Source organism: Myotis nattereri, assembly GCF_964212035.1.
Source record: "Myotis nattereri genome assembly, chromosome: 2".
NCBI lineage: Eukaryota > Metazoa > Chordata > Mammalia > Chiroptera > Vespertilionidae > Myotis > Myotis nattereri.
Window position 1 is genome coordinate 167,358,855 of NC_138076.1, and position 17,732 is coordinate 167,376,586.

The following is a 17,732-nucleotide window of genomic DNA, read 5'->3' on the forward strand; positions in this document are numbered from 1 at the left end:
CCTGGTTTGCAAAAAAGCAGTTTACAGAAGCAGAAGCAGCATGTTAATTATAGTTTTGGGTCTCGAGGTCACTGAATTGACCTAGGTTAACCTTAGGCATGTTATCTAAATTACAGTTTTGGGTCTCTGGATCACTGAGTCAACAAGGATAGTTAACTGGAGCCCTCTGACCTTGGGATAACTGTGCTGTCCTTCCCAGGTAAAGGAAAATGTGCTTTCTAAAACCAGTATGACCACAACCCATGGGATATTCACATTACAATCAATAAGGCATTTAATCGAATGGGCTGACTTACACAATTTAGAAAATCAAAGTAACTTTTCTATTGTTAAACAAAGCAAATAAGCACAGAAGCCAAACAGCAGGGTTAAAGTTAAACTACAGTTTCTACCTGAGATGATTGCTACCATACTTCAGTGCCCGCAACCAAGGTACATGCCCTTGATGGGAATTGAACCTGGGACCCTTGAGTCGGCAGGCTGACACGCTATCCACTGAGTCAAACCGGTTAGGGCTGTAACCTAACTTTTACTGGTATTTGTCCACCTATGAAGTGGGACTAATAATCTCTCTCACAGATATTTTTGTAAAAACGCTTTCCAGAAAGGGAAGTAAGCCACAAGCCATGGTAGTCGTTGACTGCAGTTTCTAGGAAGACCAGCACATTCCAAGAAGACGGCGCTGGGAAGGAGCCTTTTGCGGGAAGCCCACCCACGGAAAACTCTTCCGCTGGCCGACTCAGATGTTTGGCGAACTACATTGCCCAGCAGACTCCGCGCCCCGGGGTTGACGCTGGCGCCGTGCATTCTGGGATTGGTAGTTCTGGAGCTCTCATGGGCAAGTGCAGCCCAGTATTAGGAACTCGCCTTCCCAGCTTGCCGCGCGGTCGTGGGGGTGCATCTCGGCGACCCGGAAAAGGGAAAGATGGCGACTGCTGGGCGACGTTGAGGCCGCGTTGGGCGGTTCAGAGTCAGAGTGGTGAGTCCCGGGCGATGAAGGCGGTTCCCACGAGCTTGCACAGAGGGCGCGAGAGGAGGCACGGCGGTGCCCCTGCCTCTGGGACCAGGCGGGGAAGAACGGCTCAGGGAAGGGGCCTGAGCCCGGAAGGCTCTAGCCGGCAAGAGCGAAGGGGCGCGGGCCCCAGAGGGTAGTGTTGGTTCTGGGGAGCGCAGGCCAGGTCCCATGGCACCGCATCTGGGATGCCCCCCGTCTGACCTTATTCCTTCATGTTTTGAGTAGCCCTTGCTCCAGCCAAACTAGGACCCTGGCTTTTCTCCCAGAACCAGTCATGCTTTCCCGCCTCTGCGCCTTCTATATTATTTCTTTTTCCCGGAATGACTTATTTTCCGCACCCTCAATTACACATCTTTAAATTCTACCTATACTTAAATGCTAAAAGCCACTTCCTGTGCAGATGTTACAAATGAAAGGAAACTTCTTTGAACTCATGCAGTAGATACTCCATCTGAGCCTTCATCTTGGTATGTGTCTCATAACCTGTATTGTTCTGCAGAACAAACTTCCTGATTTCCTTTTGTAACTCTCACAGCACCTAGCGCAGTGCCTTGTACATAGTGGATGTTTGACAAAAACTTCAACAACAACAAAAGAATGTGCCCCTGCCCTACAAGAACTGAGGAACTCAAAGATCTGGAGATTTGCAAGGACGGCTGCTGAAAGCAATGGCTAGGGTGTGCCCGTGATAAATAAGTAGAACTTAGAATACAAGTTGCCTGTGTTTACTGTCTTCTCGCTCCGCTCAGGCTTCTACCCCGGTGCCATCGAAATAGCTCTTGTCAGGGTTACCAGCCACCTCCATTTTTCGAGATTCAAGAGTCACCACTCCTCTATCTCCTAGTCTTCCTCCACTTGGCATAGCTAACTACTCCCTCCTGGAAACCTGCTTTGGCTTCTGCGATTTCCAGATCGTGGAAGTCCCTTTTTTTCCTCCTTTTACTTTACCCACCCCCTACTCCTTTCTCAGTGACATTAGCTTCTTTCCAGCTTTTCCTCCCAATGTTATAATGTTCCGGAACTCAGCCCTGCGTTCCTTCTGGTTTGTTTTCTTCTTTAACCATACTGCCTACTTAAGTGTTATAACTTAGTGTCCCATGGCTTTAAAAACCATCTAAGCATCAGGACTTAAATTTTTGTCTCCACGGTCTCTGTTCTGAATTCCAGAGCTGCATTTTCAGCTGCCTTCCTGCAATCTCCATTTGGTTTTCTTGGCTGACATGGCCAAAAGGAAACGTTATTTCCTCCTAAGTCTCCTCACTCCCGCTCCCCGAGTCTTTGTCGGTCACTGATGGCACCAGGAACCACTAGGTTGCTCAAACCATAAATTTAGGAGCTGTCGTTGTGTCCCTTTCCCCTCTCTCCCTTCATTATTAGTACGTCCTGTCAGCTCTGCCTCCAAAGTATATCCTGAGGCCGTCTACTTCTTTTCATCCTTCATTGCCACTTTCCTAGAACAAGCCTCTGTCATCTCTTGTCTAGACTACTATAATAGCATTCTCAATGCTTCTGTTTCCACCCTTTTTAAAAAAATACATATTTTTTTATTGATTCCAGAGAGGAAGGGAGAGAGACAGAAACATCAATGATGAGGGAGAAGCATTGATTGGCTGCCTCCTGCACGCTCCTGACTGGGGATGGAGCCTGAAATCTAGGCATGTGCCCTGACTAGGAATCAAACCACAGCCTCCTAGTTCACAAGTCAACACTCAGCCACTGAGCCACACCGGCCAGACTCACACAAGTCTGTTTTTAATTGGCAAACACGCTAAGCTAATTCCTGCCCAGTCCCTTAATAATTGCTTCTACCCAGTAAGTTCTTTTACCTGTTTTTTGTAGGCTCTCTCTTTCCCATCATTCAAATCTCAGCTTACAGTGCATGTAAAAAATTCTTTTCCTGCACTTTCTTGTCTCTTGCTCATACCTCTCCCCATTATATCTGTTTTATTCTCTCCATTAGTTCTTCTTACTATTTGAACTTACTACTTAACTGTTGTCTGCTTTACTGGAATTTAAGTGTTAGAGATCTGAGACTTTGTTTTGTTTATAGGTGTATCTCTGCTACACAGCACAGTTTCTGGCACCTATCAGGTGCTCGAGTAATATTTATTGAAACAATCAATGATGTCTAGGATGCTTTCTAGAGAAAATAGCCTTTCTTCTGGAGTGTTTCCTTGGGGCTGTACGTGGTAGAGACATCAATATAATTTGAGGTACTGATATAGAACATTCAGTCATTTCTCAGGCAGTCTTGAGATAAAATGGGATGTTTCTCCACCTTTTGAAAGTGCTACTTGTTCATTTTTCTTTTCTTTATAAGTTCTCCCTTCTTAAAGACACATGGCAGGGTATGACGTGGGAAAAGGGGGTTGTAAACTAAAGCTTAGGGGACTAATATTCTAGCTGAACCATTTGAGGCTAAAATAAGTTCTGAGAAATTTATCCCAAGTTGGGGATGGAGATGATGGTTGTGATGATGATGATGATGATGATGGGGTAGAGGCAGATTCAGACTTGCTGTTGTTTTAGCAAGTGAAGTGAAGTAGATTTTGTAGTCTGAAAGACAGTTGACAGTGTGGCAGTGTTCAGTGTTCCCAGGCAAAAGGGCACGGGGCTTAATTCCTGCGCAAATCTTTCATGGGACTGGGCAATGATCAAGACTGTGAAAATCTGAGTAGGGAATGCCAGTCAGAATGTCTACGACCTGTAGTTTTTGGTATCTACCTTTCTTCTGAAATAATTATGGGTTTATAGGAAGTTGCAAAAAAATAAAAAAGTTCATGGAGGTACTGTGTACCCTTCAAGCTTTTCCCATTGTATAACTAGAAGTACCTTTCTGTTTCTCCAGGTAAATTTAGTTTTTCCTTGAAAAGGTAACTATAATGCCAAATCTCAAAGTTAGACAGCCCTCCCCCCTTTTGAGTTTTTTTTGTGAGCTCAAGAGAACATATCCCTTAGGTTTGTGTGTTGACTGATTCTGGTGGGCTGGCAGACCTAACAGACTCCTAAGATAAGCAATACAGGATGTTTCTAGAGGTAGGAGTACACTAGTTATTTACTAACATCTCTCTTAATGCTCTTGCAATCTAAATTTAAAAATAAGGTATATTAGTTATATACTTTTAGAAATGAATATATACAAAAACTAACTGCCGGAAGCTGGTCCATCCTTCTGCTTGACACAGTCGCTGCAGGGAAGAAACATCTGCACAGCATATGTTTCAAGGGATCTGGCATATATGGCATACTGTTCTTAATATGTTTGCTCCCCTTCTTAGCGCTATGTGTTTTAAACAGGACCACCTCTCCGAGAAAGGTTGTTTCCCCAGGCGAGGATTTTTCCCTGGAGTTAGGGAGGGAATAAAACCCCTTAACTAAGTGCCAGGCGGGTATTTAATCACCTTAACTATGATCACGCTTAAGCTACATAATCTTTACTTAGGATAATCTCCTTCAGTTTCTTCCTTGTAGCTTAATAGAACAATAGAGTAACCTTGGAATGGAGATAAGAAATGCCCTAACCTTTGGAATAGAATTGATAGGATTAAAATCAACTGGTATAAATACAGATGTAACAAGACAATAAACACAGAACTTGGCTGGAGATCCTGGCTAGAGAACCTGGCTATGATGATCAACTGAACGCTGCCTCTGTGTCATTCCTTCTTCACTGACTCTGTCCACACCTTTGGGAACCCCTGGACCTGCTAGGGATGGACCCCAACAACTAACCACAGAAAGGCAATCTATAAGGGATGGACCCCAACAACTAACCACAGAAAGGCAATCTATAATAATAAAAGGGTAATATGCTAATTAGACCGGGAGACCTTCCAGACTTCCTTTCAGACAAAGCCATGGTGGTGGGGCCAAGGCAGAGGCAGTTAGGGGCGATCAGGTTGGGGGGGCAGTTGGGGGCAAGCAGGCTGGCGGGGGGGGGGGGGAGCAGTTGGGGGCAAGCAGGCTGGCAGGCAGGTGAGCGGTTAGGTGCCAGCGGTCCCGGATTGCAAGAGGGATGTCCGACTGCCGGACGTCCCCTGAGGGGTCCCAGACTGGAGAGAGTGCAGGCCGGGCTGAGAGGACCTCTGCCCCCTGTACGAATTTCATGCACTGGGCCACTAGTATAGTATAATGAGTAAAAGTGGGCCTCTGGAGCCCACTGCCTGGAACTCTGCCATTTACCACCTGTGTGTCCTTAGGCAAGTTACTTTATACACCTGAGCTTCAGTTTCCTCATCTATAAGGTAGGCATATTAATATATCTACGTCATAGGGTTGTTTTGAGATTAAGTACTTATATATAAACAGTTTAGAGTAGTACCCAGTACAGTGGGGCCTTGACTTATGAGTGTCCTGACTAACCAGTTTTTCGAGATACGAGCTCTCGGCCGGTTGCAAGCTAAAATTTGGGTTACGAACCAGCTTCAGATACCCCACTGCTAGTTGGCACAGCGAATGTCACAATGAACGCCACAACATCAGCCCAGCATCACGTGTCTCACTCATTTACTTTAAGATTTGACATACGAGTAATTTGAGTTACGAGCTCCGTCACGGAACGAATTAAACTCGTAAGTCAAGGCCCCACTGTACATAATAAGTACTCCTCTTACCCTTGACAGATGGCAGGAGAGTTGGCTGACAAGAAGGACCGTGATGTGTCACCTTCGAAGGAGGAAAGGAAGCGATCTCGGTCACCTGACAGAGAACGGGATAGAGACCGGGACCGGAAATCTTCCCCTTCTAAAGACAGAAAGCGGCATCGGTCAAGGGATAGGCGTCGAGGGGGCAGCAGGTCTCGCTCCCGTTCCCGGTCCAAGTCTACGGAAAGGTAGAGTAACTTTGTATGTCTGCTATGTCGAAAGGGAGAGTACATTTCAGACTTCTTCGTTCCTGGTTCCTCTGATACCTCCAGATTAGGAGGGATCTGTACCTAGAGCCTCATTAGCTCAAAAGGTCCAGAGTTAGTTCATCTGTTCATATAGTCCATGTTCTATCATTCCATTAATACTTAGCAGTGCAACTCTGAGCTGTAAGATCTTAGAACCCCTCATAACTTCCCCAAGAAACACATTTCTCAATTTGTAAAATTTTACTGGGGAGAAAAGATCATCGGACCTTCTCAGGCTGCAGTGGAGCCCGATACTCTGGAAATATCCAGTGATTTCTTAAATTTGTTGTCTTCAGAGAACGACGGCACCGAGAGCGAGATAAGGAGCGGGATCGGAATAAGAAGGACCGAGATCGGGATAAGGATGGGCACAGACGGGACAAGGACCGGAAACGATCCAGGTACCTGAGGGAATGAGAGGGGGCTTTAGGGGAATGCTCCCATCTCCTTCTCTCTGCATCTGAGTTTGGTCAGCTTTGTAAGAAGGTAAATTTTCCTGAGTGGATCCTATTGGCAGTTACTGCAGAGCTGCCTTTTTTATTTTTATTTGAAAATACATTTTTATTGATTTCAGAGAAGAAGGAAGAGGGAGAGAGAGATAGAAACACCAGTAATGAGAGAGAATCATTGATTGGCTGCCTCCTTCATGCCCCACACTGGGGATCAAGCCCACAGCCTGGGTATATGTCCTGACCGGGAATTGAACTATGACCTCCTAGTTCATAGGTCGATGTTCAACCACTGAGACACGCCGGTTGGACAGAGCTGTCCTTTTTAGAAGGCATGTGTCTTTAGAACATATAACAGTTAGCGAAGTCACAACCCTTGAGGGTCAGCTTGTCTTAGAATTTAGAAATGAGTTTGAAAGGTTACCAGCCTACAAAGCATTCCTTTAGCTCCACTGAACCATTCAGTTTTCTACCCAGGATATACAGCATGTGTTTTTGGGAATAGCTTAATGCCCTAGTGTCTTTTTTTTTTTTTTTTTTTTTAGTAAATATTTTTTATTGATTTCAGAGGGGAAGGTAGAGGGAAAGAGAGAAAGAAACATCAATGATAAGAGAGAACCGTCAACCGGCTGGGCTGCCTCCTGCATGCCTCCTACTGGGGATTGAGCCCACAACCCGGGCATGTGCCCTTGCCCGGAATTGAACCCGGGACCCTTCAGTCCACAGGCCGACACTCTATCGACTGAGCCAAACTGGCTAGGGCTTCCCTAGTGTCTTGATAGCTTTCTTCTGGAAACTTTTTATGCAGAGTTTTTATTTGGCCCCAATATGTACTTAGAATTCAGGGCAAAGGACAGAATTCTTATAACAAAGTTGTTTGAGATCTCTTGAAGATTACACTTATAGCAGATGTGGGAAAGGATTGCTATGACTGATAGTAAGGAAAATGAGGAAGGGGCATATATAGCAGTGTCTTGGAAGGGTGTATCTGGGTGGCCGTGTAGACTGAATTCACTGTGTATTATGAAGCAGGATTTTTTTCCTTCATTGTGCAACTGCTATTTGGAGGAAATATTTTTGATATCAAAATATTTGGAAATATTTTGAAATGAAGACGCACTTGCCAGAAGAACTTAGTTTCAGAAAAGGAGATTCAGGTAGATTGGGCCCAAGACGGGGCCATCATTGTGTTTCAGAGCAGGCAGTGACCATGCCTGCAATGGAAGCATCCAGTCCTGTAGGTGACCCTGGGCCAGTCTTGCTGAGTCATGGGAAAACTTCCATCCTCTTTTCGGGGTCAGCCTGAACCTCATTCAGGGGCCGGGGTAAGACAGCAATAGACCTTTTCTGTTCTTTTTTCTTAAAGTTTATCTCCTGGACGAGGAAAAGATTTTAAATCTCGGAAAGACAGAGACTCTAAGAAGGATGATGAGGATGAACATGGTGATAAGAAGCCTAAGGCAAGCAAGAGGAAGGGTTTCTCATTTTCCTCTTGAATTCAAGCCCAATTTTTTGATCTTCAAAGGGATAGAGCCTTTATGGACTGAAGTCCTGTGTTTTATCTTCAGGCCCAGCCATTATCCCTAGAGGAACTTCTGGCCAAGAAAAAGGCTGAGGAAGAAGCTGAGGCTAAGGTAGGAACTGGAGGGTCTGTGTTAGTTGGCTCGGGCTGCCACAGAAAACACGACAGGCTGGGCCACTCCAACAACAGCAGTTTATTTGCTCCCCATTCTGGAGGCCAGTTGTCTGATATCAGAGACAGCAGGGCTGTTTCTTCTGAAGCCTCTCTCCTTGGTTTGTGGATAAATGTCTTTGTCTTCACATGGTCTTCCCTCTGGGCATGCGTATTCCTGGTGTATGTGTGTCCAAATTTTTTTAAAATATATATTTTTAAAATAGATTTTTATTGATTTCAGAGAGGAAGGGAGAGGGAGAGAGAGACAGAAACATCTGTGAGAGAGAAACATCAATCGGCTGCCTCCTGCACACACCCTACTGGGGATCGAGCCCACAGCCTGGGCATGTGCCCTGACTGGGAATCAAACCAGTGACCTCCTGGTGCATGGAACGATGCTCAACCAACTGAGCCACACCAGCTGGGGCAGTTTTTTTTTTTCTTTTTCTTTTAAGGACACCAGTCAGGTTGAATTAGGACTTACCCTAAGGGTCTCATTTTACCTTCAGTGCCTCTGTAAAGGCCATATCTCCAAATACAGTCAAAATTTGAGGTACTGGGGGTTATGGCTTCCATATATGCATCTTGAGGGGACAAAATTCAGCCCATAACAGTATCCTAAGCCTGTTTATATTTTTCTTAACAGGTTTAATGCCTGAGCAAATATTGTTTAGCTCCCTGCCATCTCCCAAACATCAGTGGTGTTCTAGCTCCTTTGTTTACAGTCCAATCTATTTTGTAGCCCAAGTTCCTGTCCAAAGCAGAACGAGAGGCAGAAGCCCTGAAGCGACGGCAGCAGGAGGTGGAAGAGCGGCAGAAGATGCTTGAAGAGGAGAGGAAGAAAAGGAAACAGTTTCAAGACTTGGGCAGGAAAATGTTGGGTTCGTTTTCCTACCCCCTGTGGCCCCTGGATGGAATAGAAATGGGTGGGATGGGGTAGGAAGAGCTAGAAACTTGTTCTGTAGTTTGGAAGAGGAAAGGATGGGGGAAGTTTATAAGAAAACTGTCTTTCTGTTATATCCCCCATTTCCCTTGTCTCATAAACCTCCCTTTTTTCTCATTTGGTGTCCATTGTCTGGGTCCTGCCATGCTCCTTTTTGTTTTCACTGAGCTCCTCTGCAGCTTTGCTTTGTTTGGTCTGCAGAAGACCCTCAGGAGCGAGAACGACGGGAACGCAGGGAGAGGATGGAACGGGAGACCAATGGAAATGAGGATGAGGAAGGGCGGCAGAAGATCCGGGAGGAGAAGGATAAGAGCAAGGAACTGCATGCCATTAAGGTGCAGGCCTTGGTTCTGTTTTCACTCCCCCTCCCCACACACAAATGAGCTTTAATTTTTTAACATCCTGATCTCTGCATGCGAGCTTTGGGCCTCAAGCCTGATGGGCTCCGTGTTCTGTCTGTGGGCAGGAGCGTTACCTGGGTGGAATTAAGAAGCGGCGCCGAACGAGGCATCTCAATGACCGCAAGTTTGTCTTTGAGTGGGATGCATCTGAGGACACATCTATCGACTACAACCCACTGTGAGTGGCTTCAGGCCTAAACTAGATCTTTTTTTTTTTAATTACAGTTGACGCTCAATATTCTATTAGTTTCAGGTATATGGCATAGTAGTTGGACATTTATGTAACTTTCAAAGTGATCCCCCCATAAGTCTAGTACCCACCTGAGACCATACATAGTTATTACAATAGTATTGACTATATTTTCTGTGCGCTACTTTACATCCCATGACTATTCTGTAACTGCCTATTTGTACTTCTTTTTTTTTTTTTTCTTTTTTTTTTAATATATTTTATTGATTATTCACAGAGAGGTAGGGAGAGAGATAGAAAGTTAGAAACATCGATCAGCTGCCTCCTGCACATCTCCCACTGGGGATGTGCCCGCAACCCAGGTATATGCCCTTGACCGGAATCGAACCTGGGACCTTTCAGTCCGCAGGCCAAGGCTCTATCCACTGAGCCAAACCGGCTTCGGCTATTTGTACTTCTTAATTCTTTCACCTTTTTCACTCATGTTCCCAAACCCCCTTCCATCTGTCCCATCAGTTCTCTGTATCTATGAGTCTATTTCTGTTTTGTTGGTGTATTTATTTTGTCTTTTTAGATTCCACATATAAGTGAAATCATATGGTAGTTGTCTTTCTTTGTCTGATTTATTTCATTTAACACAATACCCTCTAGGTCCATCCATGTGTTGCAAATGGTAAAGTTTTATTCTTTTTTATGGCTGAGTAGTATTCCATTGTATATGTGTACCACATTTTCTTTGTCCAGTTGTCTATTGATGGACACTTAGGTTGCTTCCATATATTGGCTGTTGTAAATAATGCTGCAGTGAATATAGGGGTGCATGTATCTTTTCCAGTTAGTGTTTTGGATGTCTTTGGATAAATACTCAGAAGTGGGATTGCTGAGTCATATGTTAGTTTTATTTTTAGTTATTTGAGGAACTGCCATACTGTTTTCCATAGTGGCTATACCAATTTTGTAATCCCACCAACAGTGTACAAGGGTTCCCTTTTGTCTACATTCTCCCCAATACTTGTTACTTTTTGATAATAGGCATTCTGACAAATGTGAGATGATATTGTGATTTTGATTTGCATTCCCTGATGATTAATGATGTTGAGCATCTTTTCATGTGTCTAATGGCCATCTGTATATTCTCTTTGAAGAAGTGTCTTTTCAGGTCCTCAGCCCATATTTTTACTCAGATTGTTTGTCTTTTTGGTGTTAAGTTGTATGAGTTCTTTATATATTTTATTTATTTTTCAACAACAAACATTTCTTGCAATTCTGAAAGCTGAGAAATCTAACATCAAGGATTCAGGGTATCTAGTGTTTAGTGAGAACAGTATTCTTGATTTGTACATGGCCATCTTCTTACTGTATCTTCACATGGCAGAGAGCCTGAGTTCTTTTTTTATTTTTTTTTTATTTTATTGATTTTTTACAGAGAGGAAGGGAGAGAGATAGACAGTTAGAAACATCGATGAGAGAGAAACATCGATCAGCTGCCTCCTGCACATCTCCCACTGGGGATGTGCCCGCAACCCAGGTACATGCCCTTAACCGGAATCGAACCTGGGACCCTTCAGTCCGCAGGCCGAAGCTCTATCCACCGAGCCAAACCGGTTTCAGCGAGCCTGAGTTCTTTATATATTTTAGATATTACCCCTTATTAGATGTATTATTAACGAGTAACTTCTCCCATTCCGTAGGTTGTCTGTCAGTTGTAGAGAGAAACAATGACTATAGAGATAGGATTAAGATAAGCTGGGATGGGGAAATTGATAAAATAGTATTAACCCAACACTCTGGGTGAGGAAAGACCCTGGCTAGGAAGGGGAATGTACATATTGGTAGTCGGCCCTTCCCTCCTGCTGCTGTAACAGCTCCTTTTTTTCTTCCTCTGTCCCAATCCCAGGTACAAAGAACGGCACCAGGTGCAGTTGTTGGGGCGAGGCTTCATTGCAGGCATCGACCTAAAGCAGCAGAAACGAGAACAGTCACGTTTCTATGGAGACCTAATGGAGAAGAGGAGGACACTGGAAGAAAAGGAGCAGGAGGAGTGAGTGGTCAGGGCTGGGGTGGTTGGGCACAGCCCAGAGTATACAGAAAGGAGTTGGGGAAACTGATCCCACTTACTCCTCATGCTCCTGCTCCAGGGCAAGACTCCGCAAACTTCGTAAGAAGGAAGCCAAGCAGCGCTGGGATGATCGTCATTGGTCCCAGAAGAAGTTAGATGAGATGACGGACAGGGACTGGCGGATCTTCCGTGAGGACTACAGCATTACCACCAAAGGTGGCAAGATCCCTAATCCCATCCGATCATGGAAAGACTCTTCTCTGCCCCCACACATCTTGGAGGTCATTGATAAGTGTGGCTACAAGGTGAGGAGGGGCAGATTGGTTCAGAAGACCTGGCATGTTCCTATGTTGTAGGGGATACAAACTTTGTGCCTTGACTGTTGAGTGCCTTCTCTGCCAGTGGGCACCAAGGTGATATTGTCTATTACTTCCTGGTGGAAGTATTGGCCTTCGGTGATTGTGTTTCTTCTCAGGTCCCCATTCCTGTGAACTAGGCATATGTGCTAGCATATGTGCCCACTCTATCGGCAGTAGCCCAGGTAGTATAATTCTGCCTGTACCCATTACTCTCTCTGGGTCACTGCAGGAACCAACACCTATCCAGCGTCAGGCAATTCCCATTGGGCTACAGAATCGTGACATCATTGGTGTGGCTGAGACTGGCAGCGGCAAGACAGCAGCCTTCCTTATTCCGTTGCTGGTCTGGATCACTACTCTTCCCAAAATTGACAGGTGGGGTCATCTGTTACCATTTGGAGTGGTTTAACTGGGTAGGGATGGTGAAAGTGGCAAATGAGTGTTTGGTTTTCTTTTTTAAATCTTTATTGTTGAAAGTATTACATATGTCCCCTTTTGCCCCCCATTAATCCCCTCTAGTCCGCCCCCATGGTTTCCTTTCTTTTTTATTGATTTTAGGGAGGAAAGGAGAGGGAGAGATAGAAACATCAATGATGAGAGAGACTCATTGATTGGCTGCCTCCTGCATGCTCCCTACTGGGGATCAAGCCCGCAGCTGCGGACATGTGCCCTGACTTGGAATCGAAACACGATCTCCTGGTTCATGGGTCGATGTTCAACCACTAAGCAACACTAGCCGAGCTGGAGTCTCTGATTTTTCTTTTTTTAATCTTCAAACATTTAATTTTATTTTTAATCTTTATTGTTGAAAGTATTACGTATGTCTCCTTTTTTTCTCCCGTTGACTCCTTATAGCTCACCACCGCCCCAGGCCTTCACCACCCTATTGTTTGTGTCCATGGGTTATGCATATTGGAATCTCTGATTTTTAAGGGAGATCATTGCACCCTCCTCCCACCATCCTCTCCATTTCCATAGCTGCTCTTATGTGTGACTTTGTCTTGCTCCTGTTTGTGGCTGCATGGGAACCAAAGCTCATGAAACTGGGATGCCCCATTTACCACAGGATCGAAGAGTCAGACCAGGGCCCTTATGCTATCATCCTGGCCCCCACCCGTGAGTTGGCTCAGCAGATTGAGGAAGAAACCATCAAGTTTGGGAAGCCACTAGGCATCCGCACTGTGGCTGTCATTGGCGGCATCTCCAGAGAAGACCAGGGCTTCAGGCTGCGCATGGGTTGTGAGGTTTGTTCACCTGGCCAGCAGCCAGTCCACCATTTGGACTGTGCTGTTTTGGGGCTTTTTCTAGTTTCTGCCACAGACATTCAGTCAAGTGAAGAAGAGGGCTGGTTTATATAGATGTACTACTGTTATTAAGAACTTATGCACCAGGGATTGTACTGTGCATGTCAGTAATTCTCACATCCATATGAGAGTACAGAGGGGAACACCCATTATACAGGTGCAGCTGAAGCTCCAGTCAATAACTTGTCCAAAGTTACACAGCTGGCAGTGGGCAGAGCTGAGATTCATATCCAAATCCTGTGCTCTTAATCACTGCCAGACCAAGTCATTGACTTTGTGTGTTGCTACCTTTTCAGGCTAGGGAAGGAGAGCTTTTTATAACAAGTCTGATATAGGAATTGAGTTTTCTGCAGACTTCTTAGTGTATTATTTTATATAATCCCCTTCACGATATCTCTTAGTTTCTCTTCCATCTAAGAAAGTTCCTTCTGATTTTGCCTCCTCTGTCTAACCCCTATATCTTATTCAGAGACCCCATTCATTCTTGGAAAAAATGCAAGATGGCAACAAGCAATTTTGTGCCAATTCTCAGGAACCTTCACTGCCAAACATAATTAGAGGTTGGGGGTCTAAGTTTCTTAGCATTGGGGTTCTGTTGTCCAAGTGAGTGGGTAGTTCACAGAAGAGAGAAGAAGGGTGTATCTGCTGGGGCTACATATGATTCCACTGTACCCCCTAGATTGTGATTGCTACCCCAGGACGTCTGATTGATGTGCTGGAAAACCGCTATCTGGTGCTGAGCCGCTGTACCTACGTGGTTCTGGATGAGGCAGATAGGATGATTGACATGGGTTTTGAGCCAGACGTCCAGAAGATCCTGGAGCACATGCCTGTCACCAACCAGAAGCCGGACACGGATGAGGCTGAGGACCCTGAGAAGATGTTGGCCAACTTTGAGTCAGGAAAACATAAGTACCGCCAAGTAAGGCTGCTTCCCTGGGTTGGGAAGATTTGGGCAAGTTGGCAAACCTGCTCTGGGGCCCTTCTTGCCTTCCATGGGCTCAGAGTGCAAGTTTCCAAAATGGTGAGGCCTGCCTAGATGCAGTCCTCTGACAGTTGTAGCCATTTAGCTTAACCCTGGAAAAATGATTCCAGACAGTCACGCTACTGTCCACTGTAGATGCTAGCCAGTGCCCTCAGCCCTTCTCATCATGAGATGCCAGGTTCAGGCACTAAGGTGGTGGCTATGAAAGCTTACACCTGGTTTATTTTAGATTCTTCAGCCTGGGCTGTACTGCCTGTGGCGATGGTAGGATATGTGATTGTATCTTCCTGGGCCCAAGGCTGAGCGTCCTGTTTTCCTAGACGGTCATGTTCACGGCCACCATGCCCCCAGCCGTGGAGCGTCTGGCCCGGAGCTATCTTCGGCGACCTGCTGTGGTGTACATCGGCTCTGCAGGCAAGCCGCATGAACGTGTGGAACAGAAGGTCTTCCTCATGTCAGAGTCAGAGAAGAGGTATGGGGACAGCTGAGCCAGGGGAAACGGGGTGGAGAAGGGGCCTTTTCAGTGGGAGCGGTGGCTGAAGGGCGATGGTTCTGCCTTGTTTTCTTGTTCAGTGCCATGGGCATTGAAGAGCCTGGAAATGGTGTTTGTAGATCAGGGTCGGGCATTTCACTTGAGTAGGAGGTAGTGTGCATCTCATTTTTCTACTCTTCTCCCCAGGAAAAAGCTGCTGGCAATCTTGGAGCAAGGCTTTGACCCACCCATCATCATTTTCGTCAACCAGAAGAAGGGCTGTGACGTTTTGGCCAAATCCCTGGAGAAGATGGGGGTGTGTCTGGCGGGGGAGGGCAAAGTCCAGTCTCTCTGGTGTTACTTTCTGAAATTAGAGGGCCCTTCCTAGGCTCCTGCTCTCAATTTTCACCCGTTTTTCAATTTCTCCCGTACTGACCAAGTCAGGGCCGGAGGGAAAAGGGAGGTGTGATGGAGACAGGAGGACTAAGACTGTCCATTCCAGTAGTGCCTGCCAGAGCTCCCTTGGGTCTTCCTCCAGGCGGGCTTGGGCCGGGGAGAGTTATTTATTTTTTAAATATATTTTTATTCATTTCAGAGAGGAAGGGAGAAGGAGAGAAACATCAATGATGCGAGAGAATCATTGATTGGCTGCCTCCTGCCCACCCCCAACTGGGGATGGAGCCTACGATCTGGGCATGTACTCTGACCGGGAATCAAACCGTGACCTCCTGGTTTATAGGTCGGCGCTCAATCACTGAGCTACACTGGCCCAGCTAGGGAGAGGTTTTGAGACACGTATTCTGGCAGGGTCTGAGGATGTGGAATAGGATGGGTCCAAGTTTGTTGTGTTTATGAATGTTTGGGAGAGGGGATAGTGTGGTCAGGAGGGTCAGTAGATCAAAGTCTTGATACTCGGTGTTTACACTTCCTTAAACTTCTTGGTCTCTGCTTTCTACCCTCATCTTTCACCCTCATCCTCTCTACTTCTAATCTGTGTGGCTTCATATCTCACCCTGATTTTACCTTTGACTTTGCCCTGGTGCCCTCTGCCATGCCACATCCTGCTCTCTCCCACCCATTCTTCAGCTCACCTGTACTCCCCTTCTTTCAATTGCATTCATTCTTTCTCCTGCCTCCTTTCCCCTTTCCTTCTACCCTGCTGCTCTCTGAAACCCTCCCTCTCTGTCCCTACTCCCTCTTTACTTCTGTATCTTTCCATGATTCTATTGCACTTTCTTCACCTCACCATTCTCCCCACAGTACAATGCTTGTACATTGCACGGTGGAAAAGGCCAGGAGCAGCGAGAATTTGCACTGTCTAACCTCAAGGCCGGGGCCAAGGACATTTTGGTGGCTACAGATGTGGCAGGTCGTGGTATCGACATCCAAGATGTGTCTATGGTGGTCAACTATGATATGGCCAAAAACATCGAAGGTGAGTGTGAGGAAGTGGCTGCCGTCTGGGGAGTGGGAGACCCCTTGTCTCATTCCCCTGTAGTCGGGTGCTGCTGCCGCCTCTCACAGCTGTCTCTCAAATGGCGGGGCCCAGTGAGAAGAGCTCCTACTCTTTTTTTAAAAAAGATTTTAAATTGATTTTTAGAGAGGAAGGGGGGTGCAGAGAAACATTGATTGAGAATGAAACATCAGTTGGCTGCCTTCTGCATGCCCCCTACCTGGGATTGAGCCCGCAACCCGGGCATGTGCCCTGACCAGGGATGGAACCAGCAACCTTTTGGTGAATGGAATGACACCCAACCAACTGAGCCACACTGGTCAGGGCAAGCTCCTCCTCTGTCCCATGTGGGCGTGTTGTCCCAGGACCTGGGGGAGCACTGTGCTTGGGGTGTGGAAGATAATGGGACTTGGCCCCTCAGTCTTAGTGGGGTAGGATGCCCCCATCAGTAGTAGTTGTGGGGAGAGCACGGTGGGTAGTGCAGGTTCAGGCAGTATGAGCTCTGTTCCTGCCTGTGGAGGTGTGGGGAGGACGATGCCTTTAGAAGTAGAGGCTTCAGACACTGCTCACCAGGGCATCTGGCCTGGTTCCCTGAGTAACGTTCCTCTCCCCCTTCCCCAGATTATATCCACCGCATTGGCCGCACGGGACGAGCAGGCAAGAGTGGTGTGGCCATCACCTTCCTCACCAAAGAGGACTCTGCTGTGTTCTATGAGCTGAAGCAAGCCATCCTGGAGAGCCCGGTGTCTTCCTGCCCCCCAGAGCTAGCCAACCACCCAGATGCCCAGCACAAACCAGGCACCATCCTCACCAAGAAGCGCCGGGAAGAGACCATTTTTGCCTGACACAGCACTCTTCCCACCGGCTTCAAGGCAGGCTCTGAAGCCTGTTCTTCGGGACCCTCACATCTCCCTTTCCAGGTCCTCACTCTTATGGGGGCTTAGGAAAAATTCAGACTGCTTGGCTAGACCCTCAGGTTTGAAGGCCTGAGGGTGGGCTGCAAAGGAGGGAAGCTGCTGCAGGAGGCAGGGAGAACAGATTACCCCAGGTTTGGGCCCAGCTCTGCCCCTCTGGCTGACTTGGGGATTGCCAGTGTCGGCAGCCAATGGCTTTGCCTCCCAGGCCGCTGGGAGGGTTTCTTCGCACAGACTTGACACTTGACTGCATAAGCTGCAGCAACACTGTTGCCCTAGAGGACGCAGGGGATCGGCACTGTGAGGATTATGAACCTTGGACTCATTGTCATTTTGATAGCATTTGCCCTTTTGGATTATAAAATGAGAGCCTTGTTTAGAGCCATGCACGGCCCCTGTGCCAAGGGGTGCTGTGCACTCCAGGCATCCCTCACCCAGGGAAGTTTTTTAGATGTGGGTCAGGGTGAGCCGGCTGTGTCCATCTTGAAGTCACTGAGTAAAATTTCTGTTTTCTATTCTCTGAAAAGATGAGTTTGTATGTTCTGAGAATAAATACCTGAATATTAAGGCTGTATCTAGTTTTAGCTAACTTCATCTCCCAGGGGCTCCCTGGTACCACAGA

At 46.5% G+C, this 17,732-nt stretch overlaps 1 protein-coding gene across 1 annotated transcript; it reads left to right on the forward strand.

The window, feature by feature from the left end:
- Window positions 1-907: 907 nt before the first annotated feature.
- DDX23 (DEAD-box helicase 23) lies at window positions 908-17,682 on the forward strand. The gene is made up of 17 exons (XM_081084746.1): window positions 908-979; window positions 5,638-5,846; window positions 6,203-6,307; window positions 7,722-7,815; window positions 7,924-7,989; window positions 8,773-8,911; window positions 9,175-9,308; window positions 9,440-9,552; window positions 11,462-11,605; window positions 11,703-11,928; window positions 12,212-12,357; window positions 13,049-13,226; window positions 13,966-14,208; window positions 14,592-14,743; window positions 14,951-15,059; window positions 16,004-16,178; window positions 16,818-17,682. The coding sequence occupies exons 2-17, from the start codon at window positions 5,638-5,640 to the stop codon at window positions 17,039-17,041; spliced, it is 2,457 nt and encodes an 818-aa protein (XP_080940872.1). The 5' UTR covers window positions 908-979; the 3' UTR covers window positions 17,042-17,682.
- The last annotated feature ends 50 nt before the right edge of the window (window positions 17,683-17,732 follow it).